This window comes from Nothobranchius furzeri, chromosome 9, assembly GCF_043380555.1.
Source record: "Nothobranchius furzeri strain GRZ-AD chromosome 9, NfurGRZ-RIMD1, whole genome shotgun sequence".
NCBI lineage: Eukaryota > Metazoa > Chordata > Actinopteri > Cyprinodontiformes > Nothobranchiidae > Nothobranchius > Nothobranchius furzeri.
This window is the reverse complement of record NC_091749.1, coordinates 70115410-70137734: the sequence shown is the minus strand read 5'-3', so window position 1 is coordinate 70137734 and position 22325 is coordinate 70115410. Positions and strand designations below refer to the sequence as shown.

Sequence of the window (22325 nt, the reverse complement as noted above, 5' to 3'; positions counted from 1 at the left end):
GTATTATAACTGATCAGGTCAAGAAAGGTCATGTTGCTTTACAGGAATCTCGCTGGTGCGTCCTGGAAACTCTTTGGATTTCAGTGTGGTGTTCTCAAGTGTTTTTTGTTAAACAATCTGCTTCAAAGCAGGGATGCACAAAAACCACAACTGGTGCAAAGAAAATGCTCCAAAAATCGGTATCTGCGGGTCAGACTGCACAAAATGGTATCGGCCCTCAGAACCAGAACATTTCTGTTTAAAAGTGCAATCAAAAATTGGTTTCAACACAATAACATTTATTTTCATGGGACAAGGAAGTGAAATCCTCATTTACAGTAAATGGTTTGTTTGTGTTGGTCATCACAAACAGCAGGTGGTGGAAAATGTAGAAAGTGACCAAAAGGCTATATTTCACTATGCTGTCCCGAAAAGACCAGTCACTGCATCATATCAGGAACCCACCGAGTACCTGAACCGGGGTGTGTACTCAGTACTGACCCGGTAGAGTTGCTGGGCAGGACTTGTGGTTGTGGCAGGATGCTGATTGGTTGTAAGTCAGAGGGAAATTACATCATCATCAGTTGGTCTCTCAAGGCGGCTGATAAAATTTTTTCAACGATGAGAACGGGAGAAGGGGCTCCCAGATGCCCCGCTGGGACAGACCAGCTGTCTGTGGAGGACTCTGAAGATGTGTGGATATTCGTGGTGTTGGTGTCAGGTTTCCTGCTGATTGGCCTTGGAGGCTACCTGGCTTACCGGAAAATTAACGACCTGTCGAGGAATAATGGCCGGATCCCGGAGCTCAGGGATGGTTTGCACCGCGCTGTGAATTCACAGACTCACATAATTGTCGAGATGAATCGTAAGCTTGGAACTTTGGCCGAGATTCATTATTGGCACAAAGATGGATGCCATCAAGGAGAGAGTGGACGAATCAGCACGGATTGGGATCGTTTAATGTCCATTATTGGGATTTTGAGAGGTTGAGGACCAACAAACTGTAAGACAGAGAGGAAATTATCTCTGTCTGGCCCCAAAACAATTTCTAATCGGAATCTGGCGCCCTTGAGCCTGCAAGGCTCCAACGAAAACTCCACCCTCAGAAGAAATGTGGAATGTGTCGTCGCTATGGCAACTCAACTCTGTCTCCTATCCCAGCCTGGGCGGGACTGCGGGAAGGCCGCTGAAACGTTCCAGGGTCACTGCAACCCTCCAACCCTCAATGCTCCTCCCCCTGTTCAGACTGAGGTGACATGCGCTGCTTATCGTGGCTGCAGGAACTGAAGTGGGGATAGTCCCAACCCACCACCCCACCTAGTGGACACTTAGAGATTAAGCAGCTTTACATAAAAACCCTGAACTTGGTCACAAAGTCTTCTGTGTCTAAATTTGTTTACATTTTAGTTGCAAATTGTCCTCCGACCCATTTGAAAGTTGTCTCAAACGGTGGTCCAGACGCAGGCGATGGCTTTTGAGTGTCCTGATTCCAGCCAGACAAGAGCGAGGACCTTTGTGAACGGGCTTTAAATCTAAACGTAGACCAACAACAAGGAGGCAGCTGATGAATAAAGTATTATAGTCGTAAAAGGCTCGGGGGAAACCAGGATTAGCCGCGTTAGCAGCTTCAACCTGGAAAAACAAAGGAAGAAACCACTCATAAACTCTGATTTATCCACATAATAAAGTCTTTGTAGTAACAAGATGTTCAGAACATTTTAATTAAACAGATTAAAAACGGTTACTTCCTATGGATCCTTCACACAATCTTTTGTTTCTCTCAGGTTGAAAAGAAAAGAAGAGAGAGGGAGCGGGATTGTGTTTCCAGGCAGGAAAGTTTAAAGTGCTTTGTTTGGGAGCGAGGTTCCTGGTGCCGCACGCTCTTTAGCTCGGTGACCCTGCGACTGTCTTCTGAGGAATTGTACTTGCAGCCCTGCAGAACTCCGCTCCAGGCTCGCCTTTCATCTTAGCGCTAACCTGTGGACTTTGAAACAGAGGGCGATGGAATTGCAGCTTTGTCAGTACACTACTAATTAGAAAATTCCTAACCTCCAGCAAGATGTTTTAATTATGTGTTGTGTCAACGAGTTTGCAGATTTAATCCGCCGTTGATACACACTCAAGTGTGCAAACTGTGTCGCACATGGTAGTAGCTCAAGTGGAAAGAAGCAGGGGCTTTTTCTCTTCCTCCTTCCTGTGCAACCTTACGCCTTTCCCTGCGTCTTCGCTGTTCGTTAAGAGCCGTCACATGCTTAAGCAGCCAAATTAGACGTGGAGTTAATGTGTGAACTCATGAAAAATCTGCTCTGATTTTCCTCGGTTGCGTCGGAGGCTGAACAATGTGACAGTGTTGTGCTGGGTGTGAGCTCTCTGTTGCAGTGAGTCAGTGTGAGGGAAGGCAGGAAGGGGTTAAACAGAAATTGAGCGGGGATGCTGGGGGCAGCAGTGCTGCAGAACATAGCAGTGTTCGTGCGAAGGCAAGTCATTTCCCGAAACACTGCAGACACATGGCCCGCGGCGCTCTAAAACCTTTGGAGACCAAAATGGCTTGCAGGAGTTAGAAGTAATAAGGTGTTTTTTTGCCTTCTTTCCCCTTGACTGAAATTCTGCACGGTTGCTATGCGTCGCCGTGGAGCTGTGTGGCTGTTTTTATGGTTTATGTGGGTATTAAGATACCCTACTACTGGCCATTTTTGAGATTTGTTGTTGTTTAGTTGTGAAGCAAATGGAAGTTGTTTGTTTTGAAAGTAATTCCCTCATTTTTTTCCTTCTATGATCAGAACCTCGCCCTCGTCCTTTCATTTATTTTCATTTCCCTCCATATGCCCCCTTTCTTTTTATTTTTCTTCTTTTTACCAAACGACGAATTAGCAGAAGCGCGTTTTATTGAGGAGGAAACAGATGTGCCTCGCTCACTTCCGGTTCTGAAAGCAAGGAGGATCGTTTTAGGGTTTCGGACGACAAAAGTAAACCTGCAACGACGACGGAGGTCATCTGTGTCGCTTAGTCCGGCCCTCTTCACCCTCTCACTCATCGTGGCTGCCTCGACTGCTTCAGAGACAGGCTCTGGCATATAATCTGACTGCATACATCTGTGAATTATTATTCTAATCCTTTATACGTTTATTAGAGCTGAATAAACTCCACATCAAATACATCACTCGGGCAATGTCAGGAGGCCCGGGGCAAATCAGTCGACATCTGTTAACTCTTTCAAAATGGCCTCATCCAGCATGTCTGTGGGCGTAGAGAAGCGAGGGAAAGAAGGGAGAGAGAGGGAGAGAGAAAGTCTCTGTTGCTGATTAATGGCGGCTGTAGGAGAGGCGTCTCAGGCCGAGTGTGGAGATGAAGCGGGGCTGCACTCCCACGGCTGGGCTCCGCGCTGTAAACACGGCGAGGGGACGAGGCGGCATTCCTCGGCTGAAATGCAGCATGGAGGAGAACATGTGGGAAAGCTTTGCTCCCTGGCACACAGTCAGTCAACCAGGGAGTCGGTAAATTAGTCACTCAGCTGGGCTCTCGGCCAATCATTCAAACAGCCACTTCTGATAAAACAGTCAGTCAGCAAATCCATCAGTCAGTCAGTGGAGGCCGGGCCGAGCACGCCGCCGCGCTCTGACGCCGGACCATCGAGTCACGACTAGCTATCCGCCATGATGAGCAGCCATCAAACATTAGCTGTTTCTAATGTCCTTCCCAGCTGAAACACCTGTTTCAGCCTTTGCCCGGAGCATCATCAAAACCATTGACTAGCGTTGCACCAGGAGCACCTCGTCTGCTTTCCCGCCCTCTCACACGAGCAACGTTTTCCCTCCGTGCTGCAGTTTTAGCACGTTTGTCACATTCCAGCACACACACCTCCTCGCTGGAGCGGGCTCCGGCTGCAGCTTCTGCTGAGGCAGCAGGTCGGACCGCGCCGGGCCCACAAAGCTCTGTGTGCCTGGCAAAGTGGGCCATTAACCCGCTGCCCCGAGGCCTGACCTGGGCCAAATCCAATATTGACTCCAGCTTCAAGGCACAGGTGCCACGCAGGGTTCAAAGCTACAGATCAGCAAGAAACCCTGCTGCTACACACACACACACGCGCACACACACACACACACACACACACACACACACACACACACACACACACACACACACACACTTAATGTTTGCATTCCTTATCATTAAAAGAATCAATAAGCCTGCCATTCCTCTTTGTCCTGTTTTTCAGGTCCCATTAAACAGATGAAGACATAAACTAAACTAAGTGAAGGGATGCTTATATCTGCTATATCCAGTGGTTGAACTACCTCCTCAGCACTTCCTGAAGTTCTACAGAAAACCAGCAAAGCTGCAATGGTTAATCTGTAAAACAAGCTAGCTTAAAGAGCGAGTAACTCCTTAATTAACTTATTTTTGGTATAGATGAGTGTCTAATGGTGCTGTACACAAGTTTAATCATTATTTTGACAGTTTAGTGCAACTTACTTTAAAGAGCAAGTCACCCCCTACCAGAGTATTACTCCACTCCCACTTCCTGTTTGAAAAAGGCAACAAATGCTGTTGCCTAACAGACCGAGAGGGCGGAGCCGCTAACAAACACACACACACACACAGGCTCACAACGACATTGTGACATCATATGGTACCAGCAAACGTTCTAGGGTACCTCTTAGCCAATAGCGATGGCAGATTTAAATTCAAATGCAGTGCAGAGTTTTTACCTGACAACGGCACAACACTGACAGCTTTAGGCAGAAAATTAAAATTTGAACTCAAATGCACTAAAGTGCTAAACTACTGACTACACGTGTCTGCAGCACGATTAGACACACATTTATATAATTTATCAGGAAAAAAAGTTGATTTAGGGGTAACTTGCTTTTTAAATATAATATTTCAGCCCAAACCATAATTCTACCTCCGTCTTCAGGTTAAAACTCTGCTCCACACTGATTTAGAATCAGCCACAGCTGATCGCTGTAGCGCTGCAGGGTGATGTAGTCTGTGCCGTACTACGTGGCGGCACTACACTGGAATCCTGCCGCACCTCCACCTGTCTCAACCACTCACCTGACGATATGACACGTTGGCGCTTGGAGCCGCTCGCCTCCTTCAGGAAAATGTCCTCCTCCCCTTTTTTCTAACAAAGGAGGCGAATAGGAAATCCTCCTTGCAGTCGGTTTCTGTGTCTGCTCTTGTCCTGAGTGGTGAGTCTGCTGTTTGTGTGTGCTCGTGCGCACGTTGGTTAACGACTCCTTTTTTCCGACTAAGAAATTCCAAGAGCGCATGCGGGGGGTTGAGGGAGGTGTTGCCAATCATTGTTTCAGTGCCGCTCTCTCCGTCCTCCAGGCGACGCCCTTTTCCAGGTATTTTTCTAACAGGAAGTGTGGTTGAAATAAGTCTCCACCCATGCCTCGACTCCCACTTTAAAACTTTTTTTTATGCCTAATAAAGTTCTAACATAGCTATAAATATAATGTGGAGATTATAAAAACACAGAAAATAAAGTGGTTCTCATACATTTGTCTAAAACCCTCCACCAATAACACATTTCGGACCAAAATGAACCATTGGACCATCCGGCTGTTGGTCTCGCCAAACCGCCGCACTTCCCTAGGTCCTCCACTCATTACACACTCGTGTATTTAACAACAACACGGCTGGTGTGAGAGGTTCATGGTTCAGTAACATCAGAGAAGGAGAAACAGCCGGCTGCTACCACTTTAACTTTAGGACAAACTACCAGAGTCCCAAAAAGAAAAGCACCTTTTGACAAAAGACGTTTGGACCTAGAAGACGGCGACTGGTGTTTAGCGCTATCTCGTATTCATTGGGAATGTAGGTTGTGGTATCCGGCGTGCGTGGCCCAGGGATGGTTGCTGACGGGAGGCGAATGTCGGAAACGTAGGATGTCCAAGGAAGACCCTGCCTTTCTCACCTCTGATTGGCTCTTACATTTATCAACACGTCCTTGGGCATCTTACGTTTCCAATATTCACTGACGGGAGGGGTGAAACCTGATTTATACTTCTCCATCTGCGTCGGTGCGGAGGCGCACAACGCCGTTATGCGTCGGCACAAGGGCTCTCCGACAGGCTCACAGAGGGTGACGGAGACATGCCCAAGACTTTAAACATCCGTCGAAAGTGACGGGGAATTGCTTTGCGACACTGTGCTGCCTGCGCTGAAGTTGGTATGCAAAAACCTTTCCGACGCTCCGTGTGTGTGTCTCCACTGTGGAGCTCACGGAGAAGAACAAATCAGGCTTGCGTGTTCCGTAACCGTGTTTGCTATTGCAGCTTTAATCAGCTGTATGCTCTTTATCAGGTGTGTTTGGACTAAGTGGTGACCCTAGGACCAGAGTTTGGCTCGTACGTTTGAGAGGGCTGTCCAAACTTTTCAAGATTAGGACCAAAATGGTCAACAGTCCTCGTTGTCCTCAAAACTGTAATTTATGTCATTTAAAAAATGAAAAACTTAATATGTAGTGCTTTTTACTAATGTTTACTCTTCTAAATAAGTCAGAAATGTGCACTTTGGTGAAACTCTGAACATAAAATTATGTATCAATCTATGTATCAATCAATCAATCAAATGTATTTCTAAAGCGCTTTTCAAACAAAGTGTGATTCAAAGTGCTTTACAAAATGACCCCAGATTCCCATAACAGGTTAAAAACAGTAACAAACATATGCACGCACACACACACACAAGTAAAAATTATATTAGGCTTAGTCCAGATGAGCCAAGTAAGGTAACGCAAGGAAACGCCATCAGAGGAGCCGTCTGTCCCGGCAGCATCAGGTCTTCCACACTAAGTCAGGGCGCTCAGTGGAGGGGGAGCATAGACCCCCACCTATAGAGCGCCCAGGAAGCTACAGTCGACCACCGCTCCCGGGGCAGAGGGCCCCTACAGATGAAATACTGGATTAAAATGAGTAAAAATGTAATAAAAGAGCTAATATAAATGACAAAAATTAGAAAATAAGTAATAAATAAAATGATATAGACAGTAAAATAATAATTTAAATAATAAAACTGCTAAAATATAATCATATAGAACATGCAAAGCAAGTAATAAAATATAATCATGTAAAACACATCGCCACTTCTATAGACTCACAAAACCACTCCCGAGTGGCACAGATGGCCCCGGGCCACACTTTGGACTTGCCTGATCTAAGATCTTGTGAGATCCACCAGTGCTGAGAGATCCTCTTGAAGGTGACTCAGAGACTAAACTTCATGTTTATAAATCAGACCCATTGTTGGCTAGCTGTGGCGGCCATCTTTACTCTCTTTGTCTCTGAACGTGAATGGGTTGTTGCTCCTGCGGTTTATTTTTAGGTGCATTTTTTAAACGTGTCCAACCTTTTAAAAGGTCTTTAGTTGTTGTTTCTGTTGGCGTTGATGAAGCCAAGACGCTGGAAGAGCCTCCTGTCCTTGGGCCGTCTCCTCTGCTCCGTGTCCCCTGATCTGAACAAGTCAAATGTCTGAAGAGATGTATTGAAGTATTCCTGCACGTTCTGCACGACGGATATGTCATGTGACATGGTGCCTTGGAGCGCCCATCACAGATAAAATGACAGATGCTGTTTTTTGCCTCATGGATCTTTCTTGGTTGGTTTTGCGCTCTCTTATTTTTTTGTGCTCTGCCCTGCTGTCTCGGTGACTCCTGCTCATTCGTTTCTCTTCCTGTCATCTGCTGTGACCTCACAGAGCTTTCTTATTCAGAACAGAAACTCAGACCTGGTTTCTCCTAATAGCTGTGTGTCGTCCAGCTTAGAGATGCCATGTTTGGTGTTTTGAGTGAATTTGCGGATAATCTTTAACCTTGCTGCCACGGAAGCTTCCTCTTGTCCCTGAGGGGTGTGGTGTATCCTGGCAGCCATGTTCTGGTCAAGGCACCGCCCCAGTACCGACTGACCGCCGGCGGGGCAGAGGCCGCCCATCTGTCCAGGTGGACGGATGGCTTTGATTGGTAACAATGTCATCGGCCTTGCTTGTGAGTGGCAGTAATTGGCATGGCAGCAGGCAGGCCCATCTTTCACTTGTGGTCAGCTCTGATTGGCCTGATTAGGCCTGGGTAGCTCCCCAGAGTGAGGAGTCTGGTGTGCCCCGGGGCGCCGATGAGCTGGCCGTGGCCGCTCGTCCCCCAACCAGCAGCAGAAGCTGATACATGTTGTTTAAGGACGTTGGCAGGAACGGTGGCCTGACTAGCCTCACTTGTCATCTCGTATCCAGGGGGTCAGAGGGTTTACTCAGGGAAATTTGAGACGCGGCATCGTCATACTGTTCACGCACATGAGCGGGCGGCCGCTGCAGGCTTTTGGTTCGGTTCTTGCAAATTCAAACCCGTCATATGTTTGCAATTAAGGCTTTGTGTGTGCAGCGTGTTTACAGAGGGGTGCAATCAATGTAATTGTGAGAGGGTGTTCCTGGCTGTAGTGCTCCTCTGAGCCTGGGTTCAAGCGGCCACTTGCTGGTTTCCCTCCCAGTGTTTCTCGTTTCCAAATGTAAATGCACCCCTTGATTTGTATCAACCTCTGTATACACTCCCCTTTTTATCATCCCTGTTTTCTCTGGATCAAATACAAACAACGGGGGCTCTGTCTCAGACTGGAACGTCTGCTCAGATCCGTGTCAGCAGCTCTGTTTATGTAGAGCATAAATCCGTTCATGTCCCTGACGTTGTAAAGAGCCGTGAAACAAACATAAGTTAAGGGCGCAGGGTTTCTTCAAGGAATGCTTTTTGCCCACCGCCTTTCATGTCACAGTTGTAAAGGAAGATCTTCTTATGTTGAGAAATGTTGGAGTTTAGAGGCAAATATTGAGAATGTTTGTCATGCACGGTCTGTTAGGCATCGGAGTGTGTGTTTCAGGGGAATCCCTCCAAGTTTCAGCTTTAAGGAGACATATAAAAACTCTGTGGTCTATACAAGCATGTTAATAAAGTTCAGTACCCTCCAGAATGAGCCGTTTCAGGGCTCCGTCACGTTAAGAAACAAGCTGTTGCTTGCCACGCCCTCCCACCCCTGATTGGCTGCTATGAGGAGAGGAGTTTGGAAATTTGAGGAGGGCTTGAAGTAAAGCTGCTACTCCTCTAGCCTAGAGAGGTGAGGGGAGGTTGCTAGTGCTAATAGCCAGTGCAAAATTTTACAAACAAGTTAATTCAGTTCTGGGCATCCACCGGGTCAGGGATGAGGTCCTGCCCCAAGTGGAGGAGTTCAAGTATCTCAGGGTCTTGTTGACGAGTGAGGGAAAACTGGAGCGTGAGATTGACAGGCGGATTGGTGCTGCGTCGGCAGTGATGCGGGCGTTGTACGGATCTGTCGTGGTGAAGAGAGAGCTGAGCTGGAAGGAAAAGCTCTCGTTTTACCGGTCGATCTACGTTCCTACCCTCACCTATGGTCACGAGCTTTGGGCAGTGACCGAAAGAACAAGAGTGCGGATAAGTGTGGTAGAAATAAATCCGCAGGGTGGCTGGGGTCTCCCGTAAAGGTAGTGTGAGAAGCTCGGTCATCCGGGAGGGGCTCGGAGTAGATCCGCTGCTCCTCCCCATTAAAAGAAGCCAGTTGAGGTGGCTCTGTCATCTGATTAGGATGCCTCCCTGATGAGGTTTTCTGGACACGTCCAACTGGGAGAAGACCTAAACGAAGACCCAGGAGATGCTGGAGGGACTGTGTCTCTCAGTCATGGATGGATGGTTAATTCAGTTAATTTAAATAACAACAAGAGTCGTCTCGAATCACTTTACAAAGAAAACATTCAGATTGAACCTGCTTTTTACAGCATTGAGTTCTATTCATTGTGCCAGTTAGTTAAAAGTTTTCTATTTAAGGAAGCCCAGCAGAATGCATCGAGTCACTGACTTGTTTTGTCAGAGACTTTACAGCAATTCCCACAATAAGCAAGCATGTAGCGATACAGCAATTCCCATAATAAGCAAGCATGTAGCGACAGTGGAGAGGAAAACTCCCCTCGAACAAGAAGAAACCAACAGAACCTGGCTAAGTATGAGCAGCCATCTGCCACAACTGACTGGGGAATTTAGCATATTAGCATTAGCTAAGATGAGACTTTACATCAATCCCCATTCTACGTAAGCATGTAGCGACAGTAGGGAGGAAAACTTCCCTTTAACAGGAAGAAAAAACTTGATGTGACCAAACCATCCACCTCACCTGTAGCCTTTAGATGTGGACCATGACCCAAACAACAAGACCCTGCAGACGAACGGACATCAGTCAGACATCGGATTGGGATGCCTCCAACCGGATGGTTTTCCAGACTCATCCAACTTGGGAGGAGAACCCAGAACCCTAAGGTCTAGCTGGTCCAGGTGTACCTAGAGAAGACGTTGTCTGGGCTTCTGGTGTCTCCACAACCCGACCTATAAAATTAGAGCCATTCTTATGTTGGCTACGGCGGCCATCTTGAATCGACTTTACCTTAAAGGTTTAGAAGTTATTGCTGAACATGTACAGATAAACTCCAAGTTTCGTTGAAGTCCGGCTGTTGATTTGATATTTTGTTGAAAACTCCCTCTCTCTCCCTCTCTCATCCCCAGGTTCCCAGCAGCGCAGCGGGTTCTCCGGCTGGCTCCTCCTCCCTCACCTCCTCTTCCCGTCAGTACGCACGGCAGCGCATCACTCGTGTCAACCTCAGGGACCTCATATTCTACATGGAGCAGGAGAGAGAGACCGCCCACTCGCTCCTCCTCTACCGAGCCCTGCTCAAGTAGCCTCCGCTCCGCTCGGCGCCCTCCTCCTCTCCAGCCACGTGCCTTCTGATTAGGTTTATGCTCGGTGTCTTCATATGTCCTGTAGTGAAGTTTGATGTCGTTTTTGATAAGAACAAACACATTCGGGGATAAAATTCCAGGTGTTGGTCCCGGTGGTCCCCGTTGGCAGATTTCCCATTAAAGGCCATAATCTGTTTGTGTCGGAGGTTTTAGGCCCACGGACCGACTCTAAACTTGCTCCGAGTGAGTTTAACAGGTCACGTTAGTGACATAGAACCTAAACTCGATGATGCGATCGTTGATTTGCCGAACAAAGTTTGACAGATGTTGTCTCGCTACACTTGATACGCCATTGAAGTCACTTAGCAGAGTTATCGTGCGTTTCCTCGCCGTCTGTGTAAATAGTTCATCTGAATTATTTTGCAGCATGTATATTTTATCATGAACAATCTTTGCAAGAAAACTAGCGTTTTTTCCTCCGAGCAGACGGGATGATTTTGTAAAAATGGCTCTGAAGGCGTCTGACTTAGTTGCTTTTATTATGTAGAGTTGTAATACTTCAGGACCCCCCCACCCACCTACCCACCCACCCACTCTGATAAGTCCCCCCCCCCCCCCCCCACCACCACCTGTTCTGAGTAAGTATTCTTTTAACTCATTCGCTGCCAGCGTTTCTCACCGTTTTTACTGTTGTTTAAAGGGGCATTATGGAAGTTTGACAGCCAAAACATGTATAGAAATAATAAATGTCTTCTTCATACATTCTCCTGCAATGCCCTGGTCCTGTAGAATGAGCCCTGGCATTTTTACTGTGATTGCCTGTTTTTCTGTAAAATCACAGAAAAAGAGAGATGCTCGGGTCGAGCAGGCTGCTTCATGCGCGTTCACGCTCAGGCATCGCCCGTAGCATTTGCTATCCGTAGCTTTAGCAGCAGAGAGAGAGGCAGTGCCACTTTGTCGCTGTTCCTAACGCCTAGTGACAAAGCTAGCTACATTTCTGAGGACCCTTAGCTACTTTCTGTAGAACTTTCTTCTAGATATTTCCTGCAAATTAGCAACAAAATAGCCATTTTCACTCCGAACTGTTCTTTGAACGTTGTTTCAGCTGTCATCAAGGATATAAATGTTACAGATACAGATCATGTCACTGGCGCTATAGCTCACCTGGTAAGATGTCTGACTCTCGTGCAGAAGACCCGGGTTCGAATCTGGATGTTACTGTAGTTCATTTAGAGTTTCTTTTTTACATTAATGGTATATTTTTTTACAGTAAGATGCCCAAACTTTTATTTGAGACTCGCCGAACGGCATTGAATTCACAGATAAAAAAGATGTGGGTTCAACTTTCATTTTGGAGCAATTTTTCAAGCAAGGGAAGGGAATGATCTGAGCATGCAGGAGGACTGACCCATCATAAACCTTTGTCGGCTGTGCTGAAGAGAAAGGTACAGAACCAAATTAATTAATTAATTAGCTGCAAGTTCTTCTGTCCTCTGTCCTCCGGGCCACACACACACACACACACACACGGGACTGTCGCAGCTGTTATTTTTGTTAAGGAGTGTGCACGTACAGCATGCGCGCCTCGTGCATGAGCCTACTATTGAAGCTGCCGTTAGGCTTTTGGCCTGAGGGGGCAATCGCGAGCATAAAAATTCCAAACTCCGTAAAGTCCCTTTAAGAGTGACAGAACGTTGCGCGCTAGGATGATGTCGACGCCAAAACAACCAAAACAAAGCGGACACTCACCTCTTACATCAGGAAGAATCTGTGCGTTTCGAGCGCTATCCGTTCTTTCATAATCCGTTGTTGAATTGTGATCGGCAGAAGCTTTTCCGGTTCGCTCCCCACTTTTTTTACAACAGCGGCCCAAAACGATCTCCTAACACTTGGATGTTCTGCTTCCTGATCACGTGACATGACACACGCAGATGACGGATGATCGGCTTTAGAGCTGAGATGTTTGTTCTCACGGTGCGGGGGCTCGTCCGACACCCACACAGTAAAAAAAATGCAAATGACGACTTTAGTCGTCATTGGCAGTGAATGGGTTAAACATTTAAAAATATGTTTTATGAACCAGTTGTGTTTACTTCCTGTCAGAACATCTGATGAGTTTACGCCCGCTCACCTAAACGTTCGGGACGACTGACGCCACGTTTCCACCTGCAGCACTTATGTTTTTGTCTTTTGACAAAAAACGAATCGATGAAAACTGTAAAATAACTTGTCACAAAAGAAGGAAGCGCTTAGATCATTCCACCTTAAAAAGTGATTTTTATTCTGACACTAATTTATTTTTAAAGTTTGTTTTTCTCCAAATCATGGATGTATTGTCGTTTTGTTCATGTTTTTATATATTTAACTGAATTTTTTGGCCTCTATGCAGCTTTTTCTTCCCATGTTGACTTTATTTACACTCGGGGTGGGCATTTGAAACAAAGCCGAGCAGCACTTTTCGTATCCGTTTTACCCAACAGCTGAGAGCTGTTGCTGTATTATAGCAAACAAACAAAAACTTTTACGCAGAAAATGCTTTTGCATTTAAAAAATAGACATTTTTTTTCTGGGTTCGGCTCTTAGGCTTAACGCGTTTTCGTGTTTTAGAAACAAGCACAACACTACCTGTTTCGGTGATTTTATTAACGGTTTCTATGGTTTCCGGCGGCGTCACAGGAGGATATTTTTTACGAATTTTACAGCTTTCTATTCAAATCGGTAGGACGGTAACTCCTCCCACAAACAAACGGGGAAACATCACCATGTGCAGATTTGTAAATATTGTTTACAAAACTATGTGTTTATTAGAACCACAGTATTTTTGGTAAACTTGTACATATCTTGAAAATTTTCTGTTTGTGTGAAAAAAAAAAACAATACAAAACTTTGGTATTTGTACTTCTTTTGTGAAGGAATAAATGAGCTGTTTACTAAACCAAACCAACGACGTCTTTTCTTCTCGACATTGAAGGTCGTAGTCAGAATTCTTACGTTGGTTCGAACATCCAGTGTGAAGAATAAACTACAGAGAAGTCGTTTTTGCTGAAGAATGATTTGGAGAAGCTTATATGTGCATTTTTTACTTCTCGCTTAGACTATTGCAACAGTCTTAATTTTTGTTCTTAATAGGGAGCCGTTAACGGGCTGATCCCATTTGAAACGTGTCTTGATTTCACACATGATGTCTGAACGTTAGACACGTTCTGATGCTAAGAAAGCGCTTGTTTTCAAACGGCAGCAAACGCTATTTTTGGTTTTGTGTGAAAAGTCGTCCAGGACTACAAATGCTCGTCTCGCCAAATTGACGTCATCCAGACACGGGGAAGAGGAGATTAGTTTAGCGAGCTTCCAATTATTTTTCCAGGACGACAGAAGGAGCGTGAAACCACGATAAATCTGGTCACGTGTTTACTAGCAGCTGCGCTAGAGAAGAGATTCTGTGGTGATGTCACTTATAAAACGTCTGATTTATAGTTTTTTTTAAAGGTAATGCGGAGGATGATTTTGAATTTCAGGAAAGAACCGTCCTCATTACTTTTAGAAAAAATGTGCATGAAAGAGAACGCCCAGTTATCCTCGTGCATGCTCTGTTTACAAGTCACTGCCGGCCTTGCAGCGCTTCTCCTAGCAGTAATCTGAAATTATAGCATTCCGAACGTTAGCTTAGCTGTCGTATCACCTGACCTGAATGGCATTACATTAATCTCCAAGAACAAAGTAAGGAACCTTGGTGTTATCTTTGACCAGGACATGTCATTCAAATCCCAAGTTAAACAGGTTTTCAGGAATTCCTTTTTCCACCTTCGGAATATTGCTAAGATTAGAAGCATCCTTTCCAGTGATGCTGAAAAACTAGTTTATGCATTTATTACATCAAGACTGGATTACTGTAATTCATTACTCTCAGTAAGTCCACAGAATGTAGTTAAAAGTCTTCAGCTTGTCCAAAATGCTGCAGCTAGAGTTCTGATGAGAATTAAAAAGAGAGATCATATCTCTCCTGTCTTAGCTTCCCTGCAATGGCTGCATGTTAAATTCAGGATAGATTTTAAGATCCTCCTTCTCACATATAAAGCTCTTAATAATCAAGCTCCATCATACATCAGTGATCTGATTGTGTCATACGTTCCTAACCGAGCACTTCGCTCCCAGACTGCAGGTCTACTGGTGGTTCCCAGAATATCTAAAATTAGGATGGGAGGCAGATCTTTTAGCCATCAGGCTCCTCTCTTGTGGAACCAGCTCCCAGCTTTAGTCCGTGAGGCAGACACCTTGTCTACTTTTAAGACTAGGCTTAAAACATGTTTTATTTGATAGGGCCTATGGTTAAAATCTGATGTTAGCCTAGATCTGGACAAGTGGGGGAGTAGAGGGAGGTGGAGTGTACAGTCGGTAAAGACGGCTCTCCCTTGCCCTGCCTCCAACATGCCTCCATCTAAAAAGGCTAGATTATCCAGTTATCTCTGTAGTTGTGCTGCTATAGGCTTAGACTGCTGGAGGATACACTGACCACTTTTCACACTCTACTACTTTCTTCTACAGTCTGCTCTTTAACTGTACTATTTTCTGCTATTTCAGCTGTTAACTTTATTTTCTCTCTTAAGTGTTTTTCTCCCCAGAAGAAGCTACAACGATGTTCTGCTGAGCTGTGGTGGCCTCATGGAGGGGGCCATCGTCTAGCACACTGCTGCTAACCACTTAAACATTCTCTCTCTCCTGATAACTTTTTGCTTTCCTTGACGTTGGATGTGCTACTACTAGTTTACCCGTTTAGTTATAGATCCACTAGGATAAATACAATAAAGTTTATCTCTCACCAAATAGAATATTTACTAACAAATCACAATGTAACCATAGAAACACTACTTGGTATGTGTGTGTGTGTGTGTGTGCGTGCGTGCGTGCGTACGTGTGTGTCTGCTCTGTGTTCTCCATCCCCAGTGAGTCGTGGAGGATGGCTGCTTATACTGAGCCAGGATCCTCTGGTTTCTTCCTGTTAAAGGGAGTTTTCCTCTCCACTGTCGCTGCATGCTTGCTTAGTATGAGGATCGCTGTAACAACTCTGACACTAGTCAGTGACTCGATGCAATTTGCTGGGTTCCTTATATAGGAAACTTTTTACTGATTGGCTTAACCCTTTGGTGCATAATGGTCACTACAGTGGACAGGTACTCAAAATTGTTATTTATTTATTTTTACTATTAAGCACAGCTGTTGAAGACTTAATTGCATTTGAGCCCCTCCATTTGGACTTCAGTAAGCCAAGCCAACATTTTTCATGTTCAGAATGCACACTGTCCACTGAGGTGGACATGTAATAAATTATTTGTAAATTAAATATTACAAAAAATATGTAAATATGAAATTTGTTTAATTCACACCTAAAGATGAATGAAAAAAATTGTTAAAAAAATCATGGTTGAATATTTCATAATTCATGCATCAAAGGGTTAATGAACTGACCTGAATTGGAATGTTTATTATGTGAAGTGCCTTGAGACGACTCTTGTCGTGATTTGGCGCTTTATAAATAAAATTTAATTGAAAGAGTACAGACACAGTTGAAACACACATAATCATTTAAATGGAAGCAGCTTTTATAGCCCGATCAGGGACCTATGAGCCGACCGGAAGGGGAGGGGCCTCAGGCTCCCTATGACATAAGAAGGTAAATGAAAGGGACTCCTTAGGGTTAATCATGAAGAAACCGTAAGGAGAGGTGACATTATTTTTACTTTTTACTACATGCATTATCTAAACCCTGAATTTGTCCCATCTTGTTTCCACCCAAACCCGTTCAGGTCAAAGCCCGAGGAGGTTCCGAAACGGGTTTCTGTTGGGAGTCTGAAATGTGACTGCAGACACTCACGAGTCAGCTTGTGAGATTCTTCAGGTTTCCTGGGTTCAGTCAGAGTTCAGCCGAAGCACGCACACACACACACACACACACACAGAAATGTTCAAAGCTCACATCATTAGAAATGAAAACTTGCTTTTGTTTCCTAAAAGTGACGATCAGACACTCCAGTTTAACAGAACATCTTTTTATTATCGCAAAAATGCAAGAAAAGTCAAATGGAGACGCTGTAACTGAACACATGCCCTTTAATACCACAGTCTAATGCTTTTAAACACTTTAAATAATATACATTTGCACCTTTTTATACCCTTTGAAATCATTTAATGCATATTTACAGTATTTTTTTCTTTTAGACTTTTTTATGATGACGTCCCACAAAGTCCAGAGTTCTGATTATTCATTTACAGTAACTGTACAGGTGACCGGCTCAACACGGACCGCTGCTTCGTCAGAACAGGGTCGGCGTGAGGGAACATGTTAGGAGGTTCCTGTCCTGTCAGGTTTCGGGTGTGGGAACGCTGAGTCAAGACGGGGCGTCGGATTCCTGCAGTCTGGAGAAACTCCTGCCGAGATCCCACTTCCTGTTGGAAGTGTAAACGTTCTGGTTTAGGAACGTTTTACAGGTTCTGGGAAGTCCGTGGAGCACTTCGGTGACCCTTCCCTTTGAGGCCTTTGATGCCCCCCCCACTTTTTCCAAAGTGAAGTTTTGACCCCTGCACTTTTTACCATCCAAAAACAATATTACGCTATATTGAATTGACACTGGTTGAGCTCTAGGACCAAGCAGAAAACAAACGTTTGTGTTGAAGCCGGTTTCCCATTAGAGCATACTGTAAAGATCCCCCCCCCCCCCCCCCCCCCCGTGTCCCCCCCACTTCTAAAGTGAAAATTACATCCATGCCCAAAAGCACCGAATCAGATTTGGTACCAGAACCTTTGTTCTATTGATGGTTTTTAATCTGGGACGGTAAACAGCTTTAAGTGCAAAGAAACAGCTGGAATCTCACTGGGCTGCGACTGGTTCTGATGGACCGGATCTTCCATCCCATCCGGAACTGCAGCCCCTTCCCAATTCATCTGATTGCAGGTTCAGGATCACACCCTCCCACCTCGTCAGGACAACCGGACCGCGTCATCTGCAACAAGCAGGGATGCAGTCGGACACTTCCTGGAACCTCCTGATTTAGTCCACTTAGTGAAAACATCACCGGCCTCCCGTGGTCCGACTGAACCGGCCGCAGCCCAGTGGGATTGTGGATCTGGAGACGTGCTGTTCAGTTTCTAACTCAGCCTAAAACGCATTCGGCCTGATTTTTCAATTTTCCAGAATCAGAAACCAAACTTGTGCCAAATCACGTTTTGAGCTCGCTTGAGAATCCAACCAGACGGCGGACATGTTTGAGAAGAAACGAGCAGGAAGAAAAAAACAAACATCTCCAGCTTTTTTCTTAATGTGTGCAACACATTTGATTATAAACAACGTTGAAGCATCCAGGTTTTCTTCCATTTCCCGTTAGAACAATGGGAGTTTTCCTGGCTCGGGATTCGCTGCCAGTCAGATTGCTTTAGCCACATAGCCTCCAGACACGAGGCTCTGCAGCTATTGCCAAGAAACCCTCCCTCTCAAGCTCTCCAAGCCTAATGAATACAACGTTCATACATCCTTCATTTGAGGAAAAGAGGAAAAAATAGAGACATTAAAAATAATCCTATTAATAATAATTGTTTACACCATGTCGTGATAAAAAACAGCAAAGGGAGCAGAAGAATCACCGTGAAAAAGAACAATCAGTTTAACGAATGAGTTGGGAGATTATCGCCGTCCTCGTAAACGTCCCGTCTTTCGTGGACCGGGACGTGGGCGGAGAGGTGGTTCTCCGGTCTGTGTGGGAATATCTAGTCCCAGACACTTTGGGTTTACTCACCACGAATCAGAATCTGCTTTGTTTGGTTCTACATTCCCCGTGGAGCAGGGTGGAGTCTCTGCTAATACTTGGGTGTGATAGCGGGGGAGGCCGATGGCGAGGAGACGGTGGCGTGAAGAGATGGAGGGGGTGTTGGAGAGGAGTCGGGTGTGCGGTCAGTCCCTCTCCCGGAGATCTTCAGTCCAGCGGTTCCTGTTTTATCCTGATCGGTGTGTTGATTGAGAGACTCCGCCGGTCCTCGCGACACAACACGTATTCGCTGAACTGGGACGAGTCCACGCCGCCGCCGCAGGACGCAGCTACGCTGAAGCCCTTCTGGAAAAGACGCTCCAGGACCTGCACAGAGGACGAAAGGACGTTAGCCATTCCAGAGCAGCCTCTGTTCGGAGAAATAGAAATCAGGATAGATGAGCTAACAGCTAGTCGAATCCCAAGTCGTCTTAAATGACTTTTATGCAACATTCATACCAAGTTTTACATGAATAACGATGTAATCGTCGCCATCAGCAGCTAAATGTAGCATCTAGAGGTCAGCAAGGTCGAGTCCTGCGCTTACGACAAGAACGACTTCATACTTCTGCCAAAACAGACAGTTTGTGGAATCTGAGTAAAGCTTTATTAAACAACATTACACGAACAAGAGATTAGTGCCATTTTAAAGGAGACATGACTTTTTGTCTTAAGTCACAAAAATTCTACGGTCAACACTAAACGTGTCCATAAAGTCATTCTAGACAGTTTCAGTACCTTCCAGAATGAGACGTTTAATGACTCACTTAAAAAAGCATGCTGTTGCCGGCCACGCCCACCCTCCCACGATTGGCTGCTATGAGCTGAGAAGCTCTGAGGGGCTTTGTGTAAAGCGGCCACTCCGCTAGCAGCAGCAAGAGGTGGTTCTAGGCCATTTCCCCTGCTTGTGACATCACAAACAGGGAATTTTTGAAACGGCTCGGTTTAGGCACAAAACTCCAGAAACCAAAAACTGACAGAAAACGGATGGAAAGGTTCATTTTTCCACATTTTGAGTTTCTAGAGGCAGTAAGGACCCAGATGGCGGCACAAGGGTGCAAAAGGTGAGATTTGCTAATATGTCCCTTCAAGACAACAGCGACACATTTTGGTGTCGTTTGTACTTGACTAGCCGTTAGCGTATCGGTCCAGAAGAATATAAACAAACTGAGGATGTTCAGGAAGCTCTCTAGAACGCGTAACAGGTGGGAAATGTGTTTATTAAAAGTTAAAAGAATACTCATGAAAGTTCAAATCATTTTAAAAAGGGTTTAATGTTTTTATGCTAAACATGATTTTAAAGTTAAAACAGCAAAAACAAAAGAGCGACAGAGACAAAGATCTGCTTCAGGAGTTTGACTCGCGACTCCTTTAGAGATGAATAAAGATTTGTGGACTTGATAACGTTGTGCTTGTGACTTTTACCTGAGCCGGTGCTGGACTTTTACTCTAAAGCTAAAATGTGTCACGAGGATTAGAATTAATTTGGGCTGCATGGTGGCGCAGTGGTTAGCACTGGTGCCTCGCAGCACGAAGGTTGCAGGATCGAAACTCGGCTGCGGCCTTTCTGCGTGGAGTTGCGTGTTCTCCCCATGCATGCGTGGGTTTCCTCCGGGTACTCTGGTTTCCCCCACAGATCACAACATGCCCTATAGGTTATAAATTGTAAGTGGCTTTGGATAAAAGCGTCTGCTAAATAAATAAACATAATTTCATGCATTCGGGTTAATTTTAACAAACTTTCCTTAAATCTGTTTATTTTCTACTTTAAATTAGTCGTGAGTTTTGTAAATAACCAATAAAACTGTTTATTAAAAGGCCTTCGACTTTTTCAAGGCTTCAAATTAATAATGGAAAAAATATTGATGCACAATAAATGATGTCAGATGAATCAGAGGGGTTGCGAAAAAACACAAACAGGTGTGTACGCATGGACGTAATTTTGGGGGGGGGCAACAGGGGGGACATGCCCCCCCCCCCCCCACTTTTTCCAAAGTCAAGTTTTGACCCCTGCACTTTTTACCATCCAAGAACAATATTACGCTATATTAAACTGACACTGGTTGAGCTCTAGGACCAACCGTTTGTGTTGAAGCCGGTTTCCCATTAGAGCATACTGTAAAGATCCCCCCCCCCCCCCCCCACTTCTAAAGTGAAAATCACGTCCAGTGTACAACACGATCATTTAGCACTCCTGTGATGTTTAGTAGGGTTTTGTTTCTTATTAACTCGGCTGAGCAGGAAAACCTCCAAAAACTCAGATTTATTCCTGCTTCTGCTCCAGTTCGCCAACTTTCTGGCTGTTGAAGCCGTTCCGAGACGACGGAGGAAGTTTTCAGCAAACAGACGTGAAGGATGCTGATGTAATCTCAGCTCAAGTGTTGAAGATGGTCATCAGTCACCGCGTGCAGCATGTGTCATCAACCCGGCTCCTCTGCACCCAATCACACAGACAGATAAAACCAGAGGGCATCCCAACATCACACCACCTCTGCAATATTCATGCCACTTGCTTTGGATTGAACCGAGGGGCCACGGGCTCGGAGGGAGAGCCGGCGCCGTGATTACTGCAGCTCCTAATTTGAGTAATGAGGCCGGGGTGAGAGGAGAGGTGAGGTACGTGAGCGAGGAGAAGCTCAACGTGCGGAGAATGAGGATGAGGATCGGGAGGTCGGCGGGAGGAGGACAAATTGTGGGAGCTGCGGGGTAGAAACAGGAGACGGGGATGCATGTTGGCCCTGAGGCCCGGGCACGGACACGCTCCGGTCCAAACCCTCAAACACGTGAACGGGAGCGGCTTTCCTCTCCCCGTCTGCGGTAAACCAAGTGGGATGTTGTTTTTTTCTTCCTCTTTTCGGAGGGCTTACATCTCTAACTCCCAGAGAGGAGTGTTTACTTATCCTCCTCTCCTCCTAATGGAGTGTGCAGCGTGCTGAAATGAAAGGTCTCGCCCAGAGCCAAGCCTTCCCGCCAGATCCAGAGTCAGAGATCACACAGAACTCCGTGTTCCTCCCGACACGCCTGCACGCACGGACACGCGTGAGCCCCGTCAGAGGCCGGATCCGGGCCTCGGAGTCCAAGGCCTGCAGCTGGACGGGACTAAAGCTAAAACCCGGATCAGGTCCCCGCCGTCCCTCCGTCCACATGACGGAGACAAACTGTCATCTGTGAGACGGAAGGAGCGGCAGACAGCTGATGGAGAGGACGGCTAATTAAGAGACCTGCCCGAGCATCAAATGCTCCCAAACCCATGACAGACGACGGAGGAGCCTAACGATTATGGAAATGATGTTACATCGCCGTCTTTGATCATTGCATCACGCTGCACCCCCCCATCTCCTAACACATGTGGGACGCCGTCACGTTCAGCCGTGCGTTTGGTCACAGAGGAGAAGGGCCCGATCAATACGGATCGTCTGGAAACACTTTAGGATGTTGTTATCGACGGCTGGAACGACTCAGAGACGCGGCGAGGATAAAAGGCCGTAAAAGTCGCTTTTGTCACAGAGAATCACAGCCGGGGGGGGGGGGTACACAGAATAATTAAACCGGATCTGAGAGACAGGCCTCTGATGTCCACAGGATGGCGTCCTGGATCCGATCCCCGCTGATGATGTAAAAGCTCGGTTCTGATCTGCGATCTGCCGCCGCTCAGATCTCCGATGATGTCGTTCCTGTTCAGGTTTAATTCCCAGCTTTCTTTTTCGGCGTGACTCGAGCTACGAGACCCGGCGAGCCGCATGCAGAGCAATCGGATCGACCCATTCGGAGCATGATGATTTCCATGAAATGGAATTATTGTTAATCAGTAGTTATTCCC

General features: G+C 45.9%; 2 protein-coding genes across 6 annotated transcripts in view; one reads left to right on the top strand and one right to left on the bottom strand.

Moving 5' to 3' along the window:
- The window catches only part of LOC107382087 (transcription initiation factor TFIID subunit 4), a 154077-nt gene extending 143230 nt beyond the window's left edge, over positions 1 to 10847 (top strand). For all 3 annotated transcript variants that reach the window (XM_054732611.2, XM_054732610.2, XM_054732609.2), the window contains one exon: positions 10538 to 10847. In XM_054732611.2, coding sequence (XP_054588586.1) covers positions 10538 to 10711 — 174 coding nt within the window. In that variant the 3' untranslated portion in view covers positions 10712 to 10847. The remainder of the gene's footprint in view (positions 1 to 10537) is intronic.
- A 7593-nt stretch (positions 10848 to 18440) lies between these two features.
- The window catches only part of LOC107382092 (BTB/POZ domain-containing protein kctd15), a 29420-nt gene continuing 25535 nt past the window's right edge, over positions 18441 to 22325 (bottom strand). For all 3 annotated transcript variants that reach the window (XM_054732607.2, XM_015954082.3, XM_015954080.3), the window contains one exon: positions 18441 to 18832. In XM_054732607.2, coding sequence (XP_054588582.1) covers positions 18674 to 18832 — 159 coding nt within the window. In that variant the 3' untranslated portion in view covers positions 18441 to 18673. The remainder of the gene's footprint in view (positions 18833 to 22325) is intronic.